At 52.6% G+C, this 20,690-nt stretch overlaps 11 protein-coding genes and 1 non-coding gene across 12 annotated transcripts; 7 read left to right on the plus strand and 5 right to left on the minus strand.

The window, feature by feature from the left end:
* Positions 1–247: 247 nt before the first annotated feature.
* Positions 248–1,527, plus strand: HHP1_2 (casein kinase I; the record flags this gene model as incomplete). The annotated part of the gene is made up of 5 exons (XM_023601777.2): positions 248–505; positions 558–613; positions 669–696; positions 749–1,016; positions 1,094–1,527. 5 exons carry the CDS (start codon positions 248–250, stop codon positions 1,525–1,527), a joined length of 1,044 nt encoding a protein of 347 aa, XP_023450855.1.
* Positions 1,528–2,780: 1,253 nt separating this feature from the next.
* Positions 2,781–3,560, plus strand: RHO25_011380 (uncharacterized protein; the record flags this gene model as incomplete). Its single annotated transcript, XM_023601775.2, has 1 exon — positions 2,781–3,560. One exon carries the CDS (start codon positions 2,781–2,783, stop codon positions 3,558–3,560), a length of 780 nt encoding a protein of 259 aa, XP_023450849.1.
* A 191-nt stretch (positions 3,561–3,751) lies between these two features.
* On the minus strand, positions 3,752–4,930 carry RHO25_011381 (uncharacterized protein; the record flags this gene model as incomplete). Its single annotated transcript, XM_023601774.2, has 1 exon — positions 3,752–4,930. One exon carries the CDS (start codon positions 4,928–4,930, stop codon positions 3,752–3,754), a length of 1,179 nt encoding a protein of 392 aa, XP_023450848.1.
* Positions 4,931–5,329: 399 nt separating this feature from the next.
* PRP45 (mRNA splicing protein) lies at positions 5,330–7,123 on the minus strand (the record flags this gene model as incomplete). The annotated part of the gene is made up of 1 exon (XM_023601773.2): positions 5,330–7,123. One exon carries the CDS (start codon positions 7,121–7,123, stop codon positions 5,330–5,332), a length of 1,794 nt encoding a protein of 597 aa, XP_023451009.1.
* Positions 7,124–7,360: 237 nt separating this feature from the next.
* On the plus strand, positions 7,361–8,254 carry RHO25_011383 (uncharacterized protein; the record flags this gene model as incomplete). The annotated part of the gene is made up of 1 exon (XM_023601772.2): positions 7,361–8,254. The coding sequence occupies one exon, from the start codon at positions 7,361–7,363 to the stop codon at positions 8,252–8,254; it is 894 nt and encodes a 297-aa protein (XP_023450850.1).
* Positions 8,255–9,233: 979 nt separating this feature from the next.
* RHO25_011384 (uncharacterized protein) lies at positions 9,234–9,689 on the minus strand (the record flags this gene model as incomplete). The annotated part of the gene is made up of 1 exon (XM_023601771.2): positions 9,234–9,689. One exon carries the CDS (start codon positions 9,687–9,689, stop codon positions 9,234–9,236), a length of 456 nt encoding a protein of 151 aa, XP_023450852.2.
* Positions 9,690–10,182: 493 nt separating this feature from the next.
* On the plus strand, positions 10,183–10,272 carry RHO25_011385. The gene has a single exon. It is a non-coding gene; the product is annotated as a tRNA-Pro (tRNA).
* A 550-nt stretch (positions 10,273–10,822) lies between these two features.
* RHO25_011386 (uncharacterized protein) lies at positions 10,823–12,304 on the minus strand (the record flags this gene model as incomplete). The annotated part of the gene is made up of 2 exons (XM_023601770.2): positions 10,823–10,915; positions 10,970–12,304. 2 exons carry the CDS (start codon positions 12,302–12,304, stop codon positions 10,823–10,825), a joined length of 1,428 nt encoding a protein of 475 aa, XP_023450851.1.
* Positions 12,305–13,019: 715 nt separating this feature from the next.
* Positions 13,020–13,622, plus strand: RHO25_011387 (uncharacterized protein; the record flags this gene model as incomplete). The annotated part of the gene is made up of 1 exon (XM_065603403.1): positions 13,020–13,622. The coding sequence occupies one exon, from the start codon at positions 13,020–13,022 to the stop codon at positions 13,620–13,622; it is 603 nt and encodes a 200-aa protein (XP_065459475.1).
* Positions 13,623–14,436: 814 nt separating this feature from the next.
* Positions 14,437–15,672, plus strand: RHO25_011388 (uncharacterized protein; the record flags this gene model as incomplete). The annotated part of the gene is made up of 1 exon (XM_023601769.1): positions 14,437–15,672. The coding sequence occupies one exon, from the start codon at positions 14,437–14,439 to the stop codon at positions 15,670–15,672; it is 1,236 nt and encodes a 411-aa protein (XP_023450854.1).
* A 748-nt stretch (positions 15,673–16,420) lies between these two features.
* Positions 16,421–17,644, plus strand: RHO25_011389 (uncharacterized protein; the record flags this gene model as incomplete). Its single annotated transcript, XM_023601768.1, has 1 exon — positions 16,421–17,644. One exon carries the CDS (start codon positions 16,421–16,423, stop codon positions 17,642–17,644), a length of 1,224 nt encoding a protein of 407 aa, XP_023450853.1.
* Positions 17,645–18,069: 425 nt separating this feature from the next.
* On the minus strand, positions 18,070–20,161 carry RHO25_011390 (uncharacterized protein; the record flags this gene model as incomplete). The annotated part of the gene is made up of 6 exons (XM_023601767.2): positions 18,070–18,447; positions 18,518–18,852; positions 18,907–19,005; positions 19,048–19,133; positions 19,186–19,520; positions 19,571–20,161. 6 exons carry the CDS (start codon positions 20,159–20,161, stop codon positions 18,070–18,072), a joined length of 1,824 nt encoding a protein of 607 aa, XP_023451599.1.
* Between the last annotated feature and the right edge of the window lie 529 nt (positions 20,162–20,690).

Genomic DNA, 20,690 nt, shown 5'->3' on the forward strand with positions numbered 1-20,690 from the left:
TGCCTTGCCGTCAAATCAACAATCAAATCACGGCGCGGCGCTTGCCTGCAGCTGCCCTTCCCTTCCGCACCAGCATCGGCCCAGCTGCCACCCAGCTCCACTTCTTTTTCTATTTCCAACCTCGCGACACGCCCCGGAATCCTACCCACCCAAAACACCAGCCCACCGACACCGACAACACATCTTAACACCACCACCCCGCCGCACCTCTTCTCTTTCCAGAGGACTGCTGCTGCTGCCACACATCATGCCTACCTCGGCGGGCATGGACCTGCGCGTGGGCAACAAGTACCGCATCGGCCGGAAAATCGGAAGCGGCTCCTTTGGCGACATCTACTTGGGCACCAACATCATCTCCGGCGAGGAAATCGCCATCAAGCTGGAAAGCGTCAAGGCCAAGCACCCCCAGCTGGAGTACGAGGCCCGCGTCTACAAGTCCATCGCCGGCGGCGTCGGAATTCCCTTTGTGAGGTGGTTTGGCACCGAATGTGACTACAATGCCATGGTACGGAGCACAGAAGGTCTGGGGAGGCTGCTGTGAGTACTAACTGCGACAGGTCATGGACCTACTGGGTCCTTCGCTGGAAGACCTCTTCAACTTCTGCAATCGCAAGTTCTCGCTGAAGACTGTCCTGCTGCTCGCCGATCAGCTCATTTCTCGCATCGAGTACATTCACGCCAAGTCATTTATTCATGGTCAGTTGCGCTCCACAAATCCTGCATGTCATGCTTGCTAACATGAATGCAGTACGTTTCTTCCTCTGTCTATCCTTCTGAGCTCAGCTGCAGAACGCCACAGCCTGATACGATTACTAACCATCTCGTGCAGCGTGACATCAAGCCTGACAACTTTGTCATGGGCATTGGCAAGCGTGGCAACCAGGTCAATGTCATCGACTTCGGCCTCGCGAAGAAGTACCGCGACCCAAAGACACACTTCCACATTCCATACCGCGAGAACAAGAACCTTACCGGAACAGCTCGCTACGCTTCCATCAACACACATCTTGGCGTCGGTGAGTCTGCATTCCAATGTACCTGCACTGAGCAGATGCATGACACATGTCGCACGAAAACTAATGTACCTCTCCAGAACAATCGCGCCGCGACGACATCGAATCCCTGGGCTATGTTTTCCTGTACTTCTGCCGAGGCTCTCTTCCTTGGCAAGGTCTCAAAGCTACCACCAAGAAGCAAAAGTACGACCGCATCATGGAGAAGAAGATGACCACTCCTACCGAAGTGCTCTGCCGCGGCTTTCCAAACGAGTTTGCCATCTACCTCAACTACGCCAGAAGTCTCCGATTCGACGACAAGCCGGATTACTCGTACTTGCGCAAGATCTTCCGAGACCTATTCGTAAGAGAAGGCTTCCAGTACGACTACGTCTTCGACTGGACCGTCTACAAGTATCAGAAGAACGCCAACGCTATCGCTCAGGCTCAGAGGCAGGATAAGACCGAGACTCCAGCAGAGCCGAGTGGAAGCCGCTACCCACGAAGAAACCAGCCACCACCTGAGAAGTGAGGAACTGGAATCGATTTCGAGAGCGAAATGGCAGAGATGAGGGTGTCTGAAACTGACGTCCATCACAACAACAACATTGCGGAACCCCCGCGCACATAGACTGGGAACCGGCGGGCGGGGATGTGGGAGGCTCGGCACTCACTTCTGGGGTGGAGGAGTGCTAGGCTGTTGCAAACGGCGGGTGGCGAGGGAGGTTCTCATGTCCGCTGGCGAGAGGTCGAACGGGAAGCACATACAGATTTCCATTGAAGCCAGGCGTAAAAGTCAAGGCTGGGACAGTGCAGTTCGATCCACATGCGAGCATGTCAACACACGCACGCGCCAGCGAGACGGAGGTCCTTTTCGGAACGAGCGAGGGCGACAAGAATGATGAAATGCTTTCGGGGTTTCTTTCTTAGGTCTTGATTGTAACACTAGACTCTGAATGGATCGGATGAATTTTCTTTTTGTTCCTTGATTTCATGATGCACTGGTCTCCTTCTCACGCTAGATCATGTTCTCGACACCCGCCGTCGTTTTGGTATGCTCCTCACTCATATGTCCTTGTCTAAAACACGATGAAAACATTCCAGATTCTCCCCTCACTAGTAGAGCATTGCCGTCAGATCTGGCTTGACATGTTCGTCTACGGAACGGCTCTAGCTCCATTGATAATTCTGCTTTAGCGATGCCATTGACCTTGCAACATGTTCTCATGCCTATGCAAACCGCCAACGCATTGAAAGTACTTTATTGCTCGGAAAGTGTAGAATTTAGCCTACTATTTCGAAAATGGAGCAAACTTACTATAACTTTTCTTTATTTAAGGAATAAGCCTTGATAGCATATCAAAGCTATAGGTGATAGAAAGTCTTTCTTCTCGATACCAGTGTGACTACTGTGGAATTGATTATTGAGCGTTGTGAAGTCGCAACCCTAAGCTGACTTACTGGAACCTACTAATAAGAATGCACTGTGCCAAGGCCGAAGGAAAGCAACAACTTCGTCGGCCTCGGGACTACGACTGCTTCTTCTTCTTTCTTCGTTTATTTTGAAAATGGTGGAATATACTACGAAGCCCCATGGGCTTTTATACTAGACCCATTTCGTATTGGCAGAAGACTCCCGACGTGTGTGCAGGTAGGAGCCAGCCAAGTACGACAGTCAATGACGCGCTTGCCATGAACATTACTTCAACGTTGATCTGCTTCCCATTCCTCAACTTTTACCTCTCACCTTCGATTCCTGGGACTGTACACTGACGCCCCAGCACCATGGACGACGAATGGCAAGATGCTGCACTCACGAATCGACACCTCCACAACCGAGTCGGCAAGCAAGGACGCGGGAAAGGCGGGAAGAGTAATGGAGCATTCGACGTTCATAAGACGTTTGGAACATATGAGGTGAAATGTCCTGCTGCGGGAAAGATTGGATCGAAGAATGGAGGGCAGAATGCTGAGGTTGGGAGACTTGAGATCTATAATTTGAATGAGCTGGGGAATGCGTTGGTTGGGGAGTTGATTTTGCCGGGTGTGCTGCGTGGGACTGTTATTTTGGCTGGGAGTAGGAAGGGTATGAAGGTGGCTGTAAGGGCTTTTGAGGATGATGAGGAGGAAGAGAACAAGGAGGGGTCTGGTGAAGAGGGAGATGGGGATGATGTGGAGGACGAGGATGAACAGTCGGATGAAGAAGATGATCGTGAGCAGCAACGACATCGGCAGTTCGAGAAGAACAGCTTCCGCAGTCCGAAGTTTTGGTTGAAATGGCAAGGCGAGATGTTGAGCGAGGCATCTTCTAGCGAGCATGATATTCCTGAAAAACACGAAGACGAGATTCAGGAAATTCCAGACCAGATTCTAGTGCCGGTGGCATTGCAAGGCGGTAGTACGCTCGTGACCGATTCGGGATATCTGGTGTTCTCAGGCAACAACTGTGATAAGTTCCAAGGCACTGTGAGTTGTCAAATACTTGGCTGGAAAAATGTGAAGCTGAGCGGATGGAAGCTCAAGAGTCAACCTGCGCGAGATTTCAATGTGCAGTGGAAGACGTAATTTTTTCTACGGCTCATTGGATATGTGAGAAAACTTTTGGAGCTGGGCAAAAGAGGAACTCCCAGCAATGAAGACGAACATCAAGGTATCAGATATCGCGGCGTGGCTGCACAAGTCGCTCGCATGCCTTCAGCGATCGGCCACAACAAAGCTCTTCCTTCCGATCTGTTCCACCACCAATTGGATCCTCCTCATCCCCTCTCCTCCGCTCTCACAGGCAATAGCAGATCCGCTTCCACATCTCTATCCCGATTGACCTGGTCGCACATCATCTTCGCCAATTTGCGGGCAGCAAAATCGATCGCATCTTCTCCTTTTTCGAGCAGCAGGTTGAGTGTTGAGTTGGCCCTGCTGATCGGTGCTGAGCTGCCAGAGGACGAGCAGGCGGAGGGAGACCGGGAGGCGGGATTGGAGTAGTAAGTTCTGCCGCGGGCGAAGAAGGAGGATGGGGCAAATGAGCTCCCGAGCTGAGTTGCGTCGTGTAGCATGCCGGTTTCGAGGTCGTGGTGGGAGTGGTGATGGTGAAGATCAAAAGGTGGCGTGTTATTGAGAAGTTGATTTTTGTCGGAGTCTGGTGCTTCTTGACTTGAAGTAGGAGGCTTGCGTGTTGATTTTACTGGTGCATGGATTTGTATCGTTGGCGCACATGGGACTTCACCACGACCTCTCGGCGGTACCTTCCAATGCTGCCCTTCTGCCAGCTTTTCCTCATCAGGCGCCTCTTCGCAAAGGGGCGCATCCACTTCCTCACGCGGCACGACAATACCCAATCCACGATATTCGCCTGTCGTATCGACTCGCAGGGTCTTCTTCATTAGCTCCTTTTTTCTCTGCCGCAACAGCATCTCCTTCTCAGTGTGCTGTTCAATTGAATGGGCGTGACGATGAGAAGTGGACGAAGAGAAGGAAGAAGCAAGATCCTGCAGTTCCAGGTCTCCTTGCGGTACTGCGCGATATATGCCTTTCGACTTTCCTTCCCCGGCGGACTGGGGATGAGAAGATGGTCTTCGCGGCCAGTACATAATCATCAACAAGCAAATTGCTGTGACTACTCCGAATCCAAGCCCGCCTGCGAGGCAGTAGGACAAGAAATCTGGCACATCTGGGAAGAGGTCCGGCCAGACTTCTGAAGAAGCTGTTGTGCCTGGGATGGTGGTGGTTGAGGCAAGCGGATAGCGAGCTTGCTGTGCGGAGGCTAGGAGACTTGTTGGTGACATTCCGAGTGCGCCAGAAGTTCCAAAGGGAATGGGTGTCATACGCTCGGCCGGCGAAGGGAATTGGTCGCCGAGTGACGAAGTTTGTGGTTTCGCTGCAGCAGTTGAGTCGAGGTTGTTCAGGACGCGGCGGGCGAGAATGTAGTGCGGCGGCATGGCTTTGCGGCCGTTTGCTGAAGGTTTGAAAAGGGCTTGTTCTAGTAGGGTCGCGCGACTGGTATGGACTTTGTGTTTCGAGAAGTAGAGACGTTTGCTGAAGTACGAAGCGTTGCAGGAGCTGCATCAGTATAACTTACGAGTGCAACCGTGAACAAACGGACGCGCTGGTGAATGGAGACAGAACAAGGCGCTGTTCCTCGTTGCGCGGTAGTGAAGCGCGCGAGACTTCAGAGACTTGTGCTTCGGACATCGTGCACTGTGTACAAAGGCAGCGTTGAGCTCGCCTTCACGAGTGCAAGGACGTTGATGAAAATCGATGAGAGCTGAAGCCTGCATGTCGCTCGAGAAACTGCGCCCCAACGCGAGATTTGCTACATACCTTGTACAATTTCAATGTCACTCATCGTCCACTCTCGCCTTCTTCCCGCGGCCGCCTCCGTCATCCTCGGCGGAGCGTTTGTTTGCTTTGTCTGAAGCCTCTGCAATCATCGCCTCTACGCCAAAGGGGTCGTCGCCGCGATCGCGCTCGAACTGCACAGGGCCAGTCCTCTTCTCGACTGTGTCTGTGCCTTTGAATCCGTCCTTCGGCGCTCTTCCAAGGCCATCAAACCGTTTCGTGCCCTGAATCTTCTCCAATGTCTCTCCATCGTCCTCGCCATCATCGTCTGCTGCCCCGGAGTGGTATATCGAGTTCAACGCATCACGGCTCGCGAATAGAGGCTTGTCGTACGCTTGGTCCTCATTGAATCCAGCAGCGAGGCCGGAACTCTGATTGAAGAGACGCGAGTCGTACATGGCTTCCTTGCTCTGTGTTGGCTTGGCCAGCCCCAGCGCAACCTTTTCACTGATATCACGTCCCTGCTCTCGAGCCATCATCTTCATCCTTCGCTCATGGCCCATGTTCTTTTGTCGCATCTCCCGCTGAGCCTCGCGTTTCCGCTCTGCTCTGGCCTTCTCACGCGCTCTTCGCTCCTTCTCCCCATCGTCCCGGCCACCACTGCGGCTTCGGCTCCGGCTCCGGCTCCGGCTCCTACTCCTGCTGTCGCTTCGTGATCGGGATGAGTACGATGAATAAGACGACCTGCTATCCACGGACCGGCTCCTTGAACGTCCACGATCGGATCCACGCCGCTGCGCCATGGCTGCCTCCTTGTCTGCACGTGCCTTCATTGCCAGCTGGCGCAGGTTCTCCTCCTTAGCCTCTTTTTCTTTCTCAGCCAGTCGCTGCTGCATCTTAGCTCTCTGCTGTACCTCCTCCCTGGCATGTCGATCTGCGACGTGGAGACCCTCAGCGAACTGTGCAAATTTGTCATTGATGGTCACATCCTGCAGGCCTCGGCCATCTGCTGCCAATCGCTTGTCCAGCGGCACAGTGTATCCCTTCGAGTTCTTCCAATTCGACACGGGTGGTGGGATCCTCCAGTTCTCTTGATCCTCTGCGGTCAGTTTGCGCGGCGGGGAGTGCATGACGGGCGGTGGCGGGGATGGAGGTCCACGAGGGACCTTCTTAATCTTGTGCTTTGGCGGCTCCATAGGGTCTTGCTGTCTCTGCACAATTTTCATGATTCGATCCTGCTTCTTGCTCTTGTCGCCCATCTGATCCGCAGGAGTATATCGCACGAATGTCGGCTCTGGTCTGTTGGTGCCCTTGACATTCTTGGGCTTCTGTGCTGCCAGCGCTCCATTGACCAGTCCTTGCAGTGCAAGTTGTGTTCTCTGCTTTGTTGCCTCTACTTCCTCTTCACTTGGCTTCTCCAGATTGATCTCGCCCGCGTCTGCCCGTTGTCGCAGTGGAATCAAGTCCTTGAAGCTCGCGTGCACGATTCGAGTCTCGCCATGTCCTCGTCTCGCGATCGCGTCGTACTTCACCTTACCCTCGGCGTCGACCTGTAGCGCGAGCGCGTTCGAGCTCGATGGCACGTTCTTCCTTCCCATATCCAGCGGGTATTGTGCGACAGGTATTTCGGGAAACGCGCCACCGTCGCCAAAGTCTTCCGCATTTCGAGGTCGCCATCCTGATCGCTGGCCGTATGGTGGTGGTCCGCTCCGCTTGACGGTCAATTGGGAGGATTCCAGATCTCGCGCGGCGATCACCTTCGGCCCCTTCTGCTGTGTGTGTGTCGGGAGCTCCTCATCTTCGCCGCTGTATTTTGGCTTTGGCAGAGAGCCGAGAATCGACGTGCGCGACATGGTGGTTGTGCTGTTGGTGTGGAAGACGAGAAGTGTAGTCGCAGTCGGAAATCTGTGAAGCAAAGCGGGCCAAATTCCGCATGACTCGCGCGCGGCTTCTATGTTCACTTCGCACTTCCTTCCGGAAGCTCTACATACATGTAGATACTTTCATAACTGGCGCGCTCGTGAGAAAGAATTTTAATATTGACAAGACTATGGATCCAATTCCGATCTGTTCATAATAGCGCACCCGCCATGTCAGAAGAACTGCTCGATGAAGTCAACTCCATCAATGCCATCTACGGCGAAAAAACCATCACGTCTCTCGAAGAAGCGCCCAATCTATATGCCTTGACTATCCCATCTCAGCCCGACATCTCCTTGCGGATAGACTTCCCATCGGATTATCCTGATGCGCCGCCATCACTTCTTGGCACCCAACATGTTGGCCACGATACGGCTAAAGGTCAAGGCACTGCCATCGTCGACCTCGTCCGCTCTATCTTGGCAGAAATATACACGCCTGGTGCACCCTGCATATTTGACCTCATTGAAGAATCGACCCAGAGACTTCAGCAGCTCGGCTTGGACTCCAGCTCAAAGGACGCGGAACAACAAGCTACTGAAGCGAACGGTCAGCCCTCCCACCACGAGTACCCGGATGAGAACATAGCTTCTGACTTCCCCACTCATTTTCAGCCTATAGAAGAACTTGGAAACCCGCCACCCTGGGCCGAGTCGGATGTTGTCACAGAGAAGAAGTCCGTCTTCCTGGCTCGTGCGGCGCAAGTCTCAAGTGTCGACGAGGCAAAATCATATTTGGCCCATCTACTTGCTACGGACAAGAAGGTCGCCAAAGCTACACATAATATCACAGCCTGGCGGATACGTGGCGAGAACGGAGTGCAATTTCAGGACTGTGATGATGATGGAGAGGATGCCGCAGGTGGAAGATTGCTGCATTTGTTGGAATTAATGGGATTGTGGAATGTCATGGTTGTTGTGAGTAGGTGGTATGGAGGCGTTAAATTGGGCCCGGATCGATTCAGACTGATCAATCAGGCCGCGAGGGATGCGGTCGTGAAAGGCGGCTTCGTTGTTGAAGAGGGCACGGGCAAGGATGGTGGGAGGAAGAAGGGTAAGAAGTGACACTGCATACTGACGGGAACGGAATGCCACCGTCTCTGAACGAATGCCGGTCTGACGAACAAAACCTCGGAGGTGGGAATGCTCGAGGAAAGACGACAGGGACCACGATATAATCTGTTTCGATCGCAAATCACGAAAAGGCAGACCAGAAGCCGTCTCGAGCTCTGCATTTCCGGCTACTCGGCTCCTTGCACCGGCTTTGATGTGGCTACTTCAGCTTGGCTTCGTGCGCACTGAAGGCAGCCCGACGGGGACAAGAGACCGCCTGCATACTTACTGCGACAAGAATGTCAAGTGACGACTCTTCTGGCCCAATGATCCGAGCACGCGAGCCACTCGTAGAAATACAAGTCTTCCCGCCCTAACACAAGTCCTTTTCTGGCCCGAAGACGTTGTCGAGTCCGACCGCCACGGCGTTCGAGTGCGTAACGGATCTGGGAGCCACCCACCTGCCAACAAAAGCTCTGTGGAACCGTCGCCTGGCTCTCGGTGTTTTCGCGAATGTTCACAAAGTGGACCAATGTTGAGAATGCCCGGTCTACAGGCACTACTGAGCTGCTGTATCTGCGTCGTCGAGACAGAGGAATGTGCGACTACTCCACGTATTCTCGGCTTGCTCAGCGTGCCAGGTCAACATTCGTGCTGCCACCAGTGCTACTACTCAGCACACTTTCTGGATTTTCCAGAAGCCCTCCATCTTTACTCACATATCTCTAAGCTCTTCACGACTGTCCTTTCATCTTTTTCATTCCCTTTCAATAAGTGTTGCTTTTGCCCACTGCGCCCTCCTCTTTCATTAGCCCTCTTTGCAATTATATCGCCAGCAGTCTCCACGAGAGCTGAAAAGATGGTTCAGGCAGTACTTGTTCTGCTGCAGCATTATGTCAAGCTTAATCCTCTGGCTGATCCCTTGCATGGCTTGAGAGGGCGCGTTATGATCATATTCCTCTTCCTCTATCCCTCAAATCCTTCAATCTCATCATTCTTCGAACCCAAAGAACCTTAGCAGCTCCTCTTTCTTGAACATACGTGCCGTGTCAATCGCGCAGGGTTGTCCGTTGGCCAGATCCGCATCTTGCTCGGCCAGATACTTCACGACATCATCGTAACCTTTGAACACAGCTCCTGCCACAATACTCTGCCCTCGATCGTTCAGAGCATCAATATTTGCGCCTTTTTCAACGAGCATCTGGACAGTCTCGAGGTGTCCATGGTAGGCTGCTAGCATGAGAAGGCTGTCGCCTTTGTCATTGGTCAGGTTTACGGGTATGCCGTGCGTGATGTACTGCGAGAGAATCGCGGTCTGGCCTGTACGAGCGTGGTCGAAGAGTTGGGTTGCTAGGGCGAGGGCTTCGGGAGGGAGGGAGGAGGCTTTTGTGGTGGTTGATGGGGTCTCGGAGGAGATGGATTCGTCTGGTCGTTGTGGTAAGCCCATCTTGAGAGTATTCGTTCTTGTTCTGCAACGGATTATGTGAGCTTCTGCTGCTAATCCCAGTATATCGCTGACAGAGGTCCGACGCATCAGAGGTTGCACAAGTAATAGAGCTCTGCCGCTCGGGTACTGGTGAGGTCATCGGACGACGATCGGAGAGGCTCTTCGCCACCTGGGACCCATTTGCATAAGAACTTGATCTGCATGTGTCAGCAGCTCTCCGCGATGTCACGGCATTGGAGCCAGGCATTTCTGTATCAATGGAAGATTTGTGACTACGGCTCAACTAGCTTTTCCCACCATGACAGAGGCCTTGAGATTTTTCGACGATTTCTTGGCAGCTCTTACGATCAGGGTTTGCTTTCAACTCAACGAGCGAGACACGACCTGGCAGTAATCGGGGAGCTTCCTGGCCTTAGCAGAAGTTTGGGTCATGTCATAATGGTTTCAGGATGACCTCCCTCATCCATCACAGGCGCTGTACGCTTGTAACTACGGCTCAATGGTCTAGTGGTATGATTCTTGCTTTGGGTAGCTCACTGCTCCGTTCTGCAAGAGGTCCTTGGTTCAATTCCGAGTTGAGCCCGTTCTTTTGCTGCTTTAATATACCTCAAGACGTGAAGGAAGTGTTGTTGTGTGAGGGAGGGCGGGAAAATACCATTTTGGTCGAAATTCGGATGTGAAGGGACCTTACTCCGGGTCGTCCCGGCCAAGTAGGAAGCTCTCACACACTTCAAGCGTATTATTCGTTACGGAAAATGCTAAGGATCATGGAGTACAGTCGAACGTACGCGAACGGTGCGATTCTTCGACATTCCTCTTGTTTTGCTTAACCCCCGACTAAGCAACACTTCAGTGGGATTATAGGCAAGTGTGACGTGTATCGCACTTGATTCTAAGCTACGAGAGGCTTTTATTCCCCATGGTTTTCTGGCCTGTGATCTGGTCCAGCGATGTTCGACATCGATGTGAAAATGTGCAGTATATTCACTTGATGCCTGAGGCACCAAGCTCGGCTCTTGCCTCAGTCAAACTTTCTGAACATGTCGCGCCTGCGCACAGCTCTTAGGTAATGTCGAAAGACTCTACTGTCTTCTATATATGTGATATTCTGCTTCATATGCGGAAAGGTTCGATTACATGGGCTGAAAATATTTGTGAACGCGCTGCCATAGCTCTTTCCAAGCCGGACCCGCGACTGTCTTGGGCGTCAATTCTGACTGCGATGTCTATCATAGTAGTCAGCATCATCAATCGAAAGGCTGATCAACGGAAGTACCTACCAATCCATGCTCCTCCACGTACATCTCCATGCAAAGTCCGTTGCAGACGCAATCCCGCCAAGCCGCGCCGAGCAGAAGGAGTGAGTTTTGACCTTCTGGGCTAATGTCCACAGGCACTTTTGATTTGTGGTCCAATGGGTTGGCAGCCGGACTCGCAATACCGTCCTCGTCAACGCGTGAAACCACGGCATGTCGCTTCGCGTTCGCCCAATCAAGATATTTGCGTTGACCAAAGACTTCCGGGTTCAATATCGCCATGCGATAAGTAGTCGCAGCCAGGAGCGAAGTACCAGAGGTCTCGCCATCATAGTCCTTATCCTGCAAGTAGTTTCGTAATAGTCCAGATTCGTGATCGTCGCTGGAGATCACAGCGTCAAGGAGCTCTTTGATCCAGGAATCCAACTTTCTCTGATCGTCTGCAAGAGTGGCATTGTTGTGCGACCATGCACTGATCGTTGCCCTCAGTCTCGTCATACCATATGATGTCCAAGCATTACCGCTACTCCAATAGCCTTCGTCCGAATCATCTGGTGAGCCGATGATATGCTTCCACAGACCATCATCGCTTCGCAGCACATCTCTATGAAGGCCAATCTGCACCACAGCCTCATGCACAAGGTCTGTGTCGTTCGTAGCCACTCCATAATATGCCAGAAAAGGCGGAAACATTGCCGGCGCATCTGACCACAGCTCGGCGTTCTCCCAGCGATGGCTGATCGCCCCGTTGACGTATCGTGGTGCTTGTCTTAGCAGCAGATCTTTCTGCCTTTCAGCAGCTTCTCGATACGCTTTACTGTTCCACGATCTCCGACCAAGCATCAAAGCTGCCATACCGAGTGCAGCAGGATCAGACACAGCGCCACTCTCTTCATCAAATAGCGATTTGTCATGTGTTCGAATCCTGGGCTGGGCATACAGAGAGGCTTCATCTAATCGCAGACCAAGAGTAGGAAGCTCGCCTCCAGGAAACGGATCTGAGCCGAACACAGATCTCTCCGGATTGAAGATCTGCATTGTCGCTTCATGGGCATAGCCGATTTCCCAGCTGTGCGTGGCCTGTTCGTGTGCTTGGGACAAGGCAGCATTGATGCGGAAGCTGTAATCGAATGTCGCAATACAATCATCAAAGGTGGAAGTGTCTAGCCCTGACGGTCGCAAGAATCGTACGTAGAGAAGTGCGATGGCGACTGCTGCCACGGCGATATATGCTGGCATCCATTTTGTTGAAGCCGACCAGGTTCCTGGATCAGCCCATGACTGCGGACGAACATCTTGGACTTCTGGAGCGTGAGATTTGATTGCTTTCTCGGACTTGCTCTTTGGTTCAGCTGCCATGGTGGCAATCGATAATAATTCTTACATTTTCATGTTGATGAAGAAGAGATGGAAGATCTTTCGGGCGTGGTTCCGGGCCGGTGGTCTCACTTGCAGCCAAGCAAAGCCAAGACCCCGGCCAACTTCCTCGCCCCGGCTCACCTCACCTCGACAACTCCTTCACCTTCACCGTACACTGCATGAGAGTCGTACCTCCAACTTCCTGATTGCACACAGCACCGCGCCTTCTCGCTGTCTTACGTTGCGCAAGTTGCCTGAAAGCGGTCACAGATCAAGGCCAACTGCTACACCAGTAAGTTCCCCGCTTGGTGACACGGTGACACAGTCCGCAATGCCAAAGAATTATTGCCTGCTGCTCTCCCACCTGTGCCCATTTCTACTCTTCAATCTCAGCTCTTAAATCTCGATGCCACGTTCACCTGCCCTGCCACGCGACTTGTTACCGTGCGGTCCTCCATTCACATTTGCCTGCATCGAGGATGACAGCTTCGCAGGAGGCAAGCCTACCCGGTATCCCGGCTGAGCTTCGACTTGCCATTTACGATGCAGTCCTCAACACCGATGTCGACTGAAGATCCTTGAAGGTTGGGATCGAGGCTATGGAAGCCAAGGATCTTGGTCAAGACCAAGGAGAGACGAACAGACCAAGCTTGCAATTCCTTGGTTTAGCTTGCTCCTTACCTGCAAGTCGATCCACGCTGAGCTCGAAGCATACATGAGCAAGACCATCGATGGCCTCTACATTTGCGACATCGAGCGACGATCTCAAGATTATCTAGGATCTTTCTTCTGGCGCAGAATAGATTGCAATCCACGAAAGGTCAAGCACATGATCGTCAATTTCCGGACAGAAGGAGGTCGGACCAGTAGCTTCTTTGGCGATGGTGGCCCTGTGCCAGTTGTCAGCGAGCTCTTTCAATCTCTCAATGTGTTGCTACACTGTGGGCCTCGCATGGACATTGACAAACCGCTGGCGGAGCCAATGTATATTGACAAGCTGACTATCGTTCCATCTGCCCCCGACTTGGACCCGAGAACGCACCGGATGGATTCTGTAACCAATTTCCATCGCCGACTCAGGACTGCCGACCAACTTCGCAATTTTGTCGCGATAGTCTGCAACCAAGGAATAGTCTATGGGCTTGTCGACAGGTTTGAGGTCGTAATGGATGAGAAAACCGCTGAATCGGGCGCGAACATCTCGGGCATGGAAGTCAAAGATTGTGGCAGATGGGAATCGCCTGAACGTTGGCGTCAATATGGGTTTGAGTGGGGACTTGATCAGTTCCGGCGATCTTGTGCGCAGCCGGACTCGTAGAGGCAGAAAGAATCCCGCATCCGGCGTCTGCTGCAGCATCTGATCTGTCAGAAGGAGGAGTCGCGGCCTCATGAGCTGCCCGCTTTGCAGGCAGTCCACTCGGACGATATGGATCTAACACGCTCTTTCAAGAAGGTGAACCGCACGAGGAAGCGAATTGGGGACTTGCCCATTGCCACTTTGAGAGACGCCAGCTCCAGACTAGTGCGTCAGGACTACCCGTTTTGAGGTTATGCTGCACGTGCGATGGCCGAATAGCCTTTCCAGCACAGAAAGCCAAGCCCTCTCTCGCAGCCCAATGGAAGACAATTTTCAAACTAGTCTAGTCTGGCAGTATTCATAAGCTCAGGAGGTCGATGACCCCAGGAACTTGAGGATCTTGATGGCTGGTCGGCAATTGTCAGAGCGTGGAACTCATGTTGTCTAGCATGTGCTCGCTGCATAGGCCCTCACTTGCCACCTGTCCACGAACTGCGTCAGTCGGAGCATACGTCACTCGTTCACTTCGGCGTGTGGCTCATGTCCGCCGATTGTGGAAGTCGCTAGGCACCTCTTGCAGCTTTGTCTCTCCAGTCAGCAGTCAGCGCACCTTTTGGGCTTCGACCGCATTCTCTCGACTCCAAGGCACTAACGTGAAACATTCCTCGCCTTCCCGTCCTCGCTTTCCCACCTCGTGTGTCTACGAAGCGACTCACATCATCACGACGACACTCGATACCGAGGCTTGCGAGTCACCAGCCACTGCGACAATCAGCAACATTGCACTTTCGAGTCGCTCTTTCATCGACGCCCCGCATTCTACAAGCTCGATACGATGGCCGTTGACGGGCGCACTGTTCCTGGTGCTACGGCAAGCGCACTCGGCTCCGCCCCAGACTCAACACCCACATCGCAACCACGCTTGACGCGTCTGCTGTATCAACCCACTCCTCCTCTCCGTCCCTTGAAAGAAGAGGTACTGGCACTGATCGAGCCCTGGCGGGAGAGCTCGGAGCGACCGCCTTTTACTGCTGGGGAACTGGTCGTCATCATGCTGGTTCTCAACAACGAGAGAGGCCAAGGTCTCAGTGAAATGCACCTCTTTGTTCTCGAAACATACAAGTACTACCTCCGCCAATCGGTACGCGCATACAATAATCAGATCGCGGCTGAGGCAGACCACTTCGAAGACAGGCTCCAGCACGTCGTCCCGGGGTTTTTCGAGGCCGTAAAGCACTTCGATCATCCATGCTGTATCGGCGACCTTCAGGACTATACCCTGCAAGGCCACGTCGAGTTTTGCAGTACGGACTTCGAAGTCCGTCCCTCTGCTGCCCGTCTTTACCTGCGTGACAGACTCGAGCTGCAGCCAAGACAAGGTACCTTCGACTTCATGGGTCTCGCCCCAGAGCTTCGCGAGAAGATCTATAAGATGCTCATGGTATACCCTGAGCCTGGGTTGACGGTAGACGAGAAGGATCGAGCGCGAAACCTCACGGAAACTCGAGTGGGTGTATACTCTACGAGTGACGAGAACTTTGCGGACTACGAGAAGTGGGATGTTCGAGGGAACTACATTGAAGTCGAAAGTCTGGCGAAAACTCTAGCGATCTTATGCATCTCGAAGCAGATCCGAAACGAGGCTCTTCCCGTATTTTATGGCCGCAACGCCTTCCAGATTGGCTCACTCGATCTGCTGCTTAGCAAACTTCAGATGTTGTCGTGCGACACTTTGCAGCAGATCAAGAGCCTTCGCATCGTTATGGAGCATCGTGATCTGTGCCTGGAGAGGTACCCATTGCAAGGTCTCGAGCTTTTGCTCTGCGAGCTGTCTCTGAAGAAGCTTGTGTTGATGGTGCCACGCAATACCGAGTTCTGGACATATTGCGGCGACATTGGCCACGAGTACGGCTCTGCCGCATCTCGTCGACCAATGGAAATGTACAAGCTCCGTTACATCAAGGCGCTGGATGGCATCATCTCCCTTGCGCGGCGCACGAAAAACCCCGAAGTCGTAGGCGATGGGTTTCTGGTGCCGTGGCTACGTGAGAGAATAGGGAGAGGCGCGTAGAGTGGCGAAGAAGCATCGGACGGCCAAAGTTGGTACTTGGTCCAATCTGAACGTGGCAGAGGAAGGCAGCAAGACATGCTTCGAATGCAAATCATCGCCTCAGTGGCCGCGGCGGACAGCCGTCTCGAAGCGTGAGTCATGGAAGGCTGTCGAAATACAGTGGACGTCTCAAGGAATGCCCACGCTATGCAGTCCAAACATCCGCGGCAGTGCACGTTGCGACCAGGCGGTCTATCTGCGAGGACAAACCTCCGCTACATCCAGTTTGAGAGATGCAGAGACGATTCGAAATGCTTCCGCAGTGCATTTCGTGGGCTCGAGGTCGAAATCCACCATGCGCATATGTCGCTCAGGTTTTGCCTCAGGTCAAGTCTGATCGATTTTTTTTTATTTTGCGTATGCATGTGAAGTGGAGAATGTTGTTGCTGTTTGCTGTCTGCTGCCTGAGGCGTTTGAGGTCTCGTAATTTCGGTCATTCTGACACAACTCTTTTCACCTTCACCACTCATCTTGCGCCTGTACACCAATTCCTGCACGAGGTGCTGCAGCGCTCGAACGGACTTTCACTCAACTTACCCCTTGTCGCGAACACTCGCGCACATTCATTGCCCAAGGCGCCAAGGTGCTCTTCAAGCCGACGATACGATTTTCGCCACCACCAGACTCCTGACACGCTCACGACAACTCCTTCAAACGCTATCCGCTGCATCTACGACGCCCCTGAGCTCAGAACTCGACGCTGCTGGCAATGTCGGCCGAAGTACTAGATACCGGTACAGCCACCACCGATCTCTCTGAAAGACTGGAGTATGTGCCCACGCCGGAGCCGACACCACTGCGCGATGAAGTCGCCGCGTTGATCGAGCCATGGCGCAATGCCGATACGAAGCCACCGTTCACAACGGGCGAACTCATCGTGATTGTCTTCGTGATCATGGGGAAGGAGCAGATGTCTGAAACCGAGATACACTCCAACATTCTTCGAAGGTTCTCTTATTATTGCAATCTGGCAATTGACTCCTTGACGTACATAGTCGAAAAGACGTGTGACGACGGACTGGACGAAGGATTTGACTCGCCCATCGATGACTTCTACGATGCGCTGCGCGATTCTGAGCTGCCAGTACGTCGCAAATACATCGACTCGTTTCACTCAGGTTATGAGGACGCCTCAACGTTGGTGAAGATCTTCTTGCCAGCCGCCCGCATATATTTGCGACATCAATTGGAGCCTGAGCGCCTGGGAACCTTTGACTTCATGGGATTGCCCGCAGAGTTGCGCGAGAAGGTCTACAAGATGCTGCTTATCTATCCGAAGCGCGGGCTATGTATTTCATCGTCATTCCCGGATGGATTTGTAGGTCTCGTGCTCACACCGAGACAGCGAGATTCGCCTCTTGCAGTGTGGGAAGCTTTCGAGAAACGCAAATACGAGCTGGTATGCCTACCGAAGATGCGCGAGGTCCTCTCTATTCTGCGGGTGTCCAAGCAGATCTGCTCTGAAACGCTGCCAATTTTCTACCGCAACAACCTCTTCCACTTTCCCTCTCTAGAAGAGCTTCAGAAAGCACTGGGTATTGTGGGGCGGGAAGTAAGACAAATGATCGATCACATGCAGATCGACCTTCACTGCCTCTGTGAACTTGATCCATCATTTAGGAAAGCCCATGGTTTTGTTATCTTGTTTCCCGATCTAGCTCCGAAGACGCTGGTGCTGCAGCGGCCAGCCACTGTCTTTCCTCAGATGTGTCTATACGAGGATCCCGCTTCTGTCGAACGGCGGACCTCATTCGAGATGAATCCAAGTCTCATGGAGTTCGTTGCTCTTGCGCAGCGAGCTAAGAAGCTCGAGGTCAGAGGAAATGTTAGATTGAAGACTTGGCTGGAGAAGAAGTTGACCGAATCGGGAAACGTGGTCACAAATGACACAGGCAAGATGGACTCGTCCAAGCAGGCTATTTGCGAGCCTTAAAATGATCTGTCTTAGGCAAAATGCCGCTCGAAGCTAAGATCATTCGGGAGATTGGTGCTGGGTGCATAGGAGCCGCTACCCGACAGACATGACCTGGTAATCGGCGTGTTTACTTGACAAATGGCGCACGACGGCCTCTACATACCTGACCGCGGCCCCAAGGACTCTCAGGGCAGAAGTCACTCGAAATTGCATGGGACGGCCTACAAAGTCCCTGCGCAGGTCATGCCAGGGTCGAGCGATGCATACAGCCGCATGAACGAGCTTTGCAAGTCTCTAGGGACCATAGATCACAGCGCACATCTGCATCGTTGCATCCAAGACGATAGACGATGATCGTTGTAGAATAGACGAATAAAAGCCCTTACTTTCACTCTCACTCTTCCGCACCTGGCTTTCCTTGCCACGTGTCCTGCGATTTGCACTCAGGCTTGACCGCCTCCAACCAACGCCAAACACAACACAACCCACTCTGTCTTTCCTTGAACATCTTTTAAAGGCGTCCAATGCGTCATGAATTTCTCATCACCTCGATATACCACTGATCGTTTCGTCTGCAAGTGTAACGCTACCGAGATAGGATTCCCCTTCTTCAACGAACTCCGAACTTTCGACGTCCAGTCAGTCTTCTCGCGCTTTTTCATATTGTCTTTGAGGAAGTTGAAGACGTGTCGTGAAGTGTATTGGTTTGGTCGTGGGGCTCGATCGGCGGTCATGGCGTTGCTGTTGGAGGGTAGGAGGACGGAGGAGATTCCTGCGGAAGAGAATTGGATCGTCATGCTTGGGTAGCCGATGACGAGGTACTGCTCGGCCATGAATTAGCATCCAATACTGTCAAAATGACTTTGATACTCCACTGCGTAATGGGCTTACCTTCGAGTATGCATTGTAGAAGTTCTCAATTCGATCTGTCAACGCTATGTCCTGATTCCGCGCGACCAAGCTCCTTTCAAGTCCTGGTTCGGGAGCAACTTCAGCTTTCTCTCGATAGCGTAGCGATTTGAGGTGCTCGACCCTTCGTGCGAGTTCTGAGGCCGGACTCTCGTTTTTGGTACGTTCACTCGTTTGCTCTCGTTCCTGCTCGGACTGGTGATCCGGCGAGATTGCTAGGATTTTCATGATGCCCGCTTTATCTTGTATCGTGCTCGAGCAGTTGACTTGGCCGCCGATGTAGAATGCCACCTGTCCACGGGAATCTAGTAGAGGGGCTGCATGTGCTGTTAGAGTTGAGTGTGCTTTGTACGCAATGAGACGATGCATACCTGTGTAGAGTAGGTTCCAGAAGGGCTCGCCATTTTTCCGATAGTTGAGCAGGAACTCGACTGATTCCTTTTGAGTGCGGATGCAATGACGGATCCGATCTACTGATGATGCATCTGTGTCTCTTCCTTGTAGGAACCTACAATTTCGAGGAATGATGTCTTTGCGTTGATACCCGGTCACTGCAACGAATCCATCCGAGGCATACACAATGGGATTATCGACTTGACTAGACCCATACTTAGTGCGTGGTTTCCAATTGAGTCCGTCATGATGCTCACCTTGGTTTTGTTAGGCAGAAACAGTCACCTAGTCCCTGGAACCTGTGACGATCACCGCTCAATGCTTCCGATGCTCCCAGCGTCATTTGCAAACGGACAAAGTGTGGATAAGATTGCGTGTAAATGGTTTCTTGCACCGTGTTCTCCGCTTCATTGAACATATTCTTCATACCTGGCTGAGTCTCTCGCAGTACGGTCCCGACGTTGGTACGCAATTCGTTGTTCATCTGAGGTGGGAGAACGACACGTGCGGGAGGCGTGGTGTTGAGATATCGTTCATCAATGCTGGCGATGGCCGAGTATGATTCCTCCATGATCTTGCGATGTTGTTGAACCTGCGCACCCCATCAGCATTGACCAAGACACGATTGCCAGCCTGCCCTACCTGGTCCAGGAATGACATGTGCTTGGAACCTATCAGAACTTTTGTGAACTCGCGCAAACGATATTTTGCTGGTGGGTTATCCAATGCATCCAGAAATGTCTCCCTGCTCAAGATGTCTTGCATCATCCTCGGGCTGGCCCCAGGTTCTAGCGTCTTTCGTAATGCAGAATAGGCACTATAGGCCTGGGACGACCCATCGGGAAGAGGTGGTAAAGACACGACACTCCCATTTGTCGGGTCTTGTGAGCGTGCAGAGGAGGGCTCAGATGAATCTCCGCTGGGGGTCGCTGACGCACGCGCGCTGTCCACTCGAATCGCACTCTCCGTGGGAGATACACGCTTCGTCTGCTCGTCAGTTGCTTTGTCGTTGGCTTGCAGCTCAAACGGGCCATGAGACTGGTGCTGATGTCCATCCGAATTGGCCCTCGCTTTTGAGTAGAGCTCTCTACCATACCAGCCACTTTCGCGCTGCTCATCTGTTGACCGCGGTTTGACTACTGTCAGGGGATCTGGAAAGTCAAAGTTGAACCCAGTTGATTGCATGTTATTCTCGGACACGACTGCCCTCGCCGTCGGCCATGGTTGTGTCATAATTGTTAGTGATGGGATACAGGATGAATCTCAGCGTGACGGTAGATTAGCCGATTTTGCGAGACGGAAAGATCAGAGCGCAGAAGTATGCTGTCCATGCCGTGATATTGACCGATGGCATTGTCAACGCTATGTAGCCTGCAGTCTCCTTGCATGATCATGTCGTAGGCCAACGATAACAATTTGTGATCGTGACCGAATGCCCAATATAAAGTGCGCGTCGAGTGTTACAGATCATTCCTACCGATTGGATGTCGGATTTTTAGGCGAGTATCGGCAAGCTGCTGGCTCCCCTCAACCAAAGCCCGAAGATTGCCACACGGCAGACGGGACACGAATCTCGTCATCGAACGATGAAAATGAGCCAATGAGGCTTTGTACTGCACGATCTAGATCTTTCACATGTGGTACCCACGTGTGGAAGTGGCAAGTCTTGCTCCTGACCAGGATCCTGGGGCGTGCTCGGAGCAAACTCCTGGCTCGGGGCCCCGATTACGTGCAGAGAAGTAGGTGAATGCAGCATTCGCCT

This window comes from Cercospora beticola, chromosome 7, assembly GCF_033473495.1.
Source record: "Cercospora beticola chromosome 7, complete sequence".
NCBI classification, from domain to species: Eukaryota; Fungi; Ascomycota; class Dothideomycetes; order Mycosphaerellales; family Mycosphaerellaceae; genus Cercospora; species Cercospora beticola.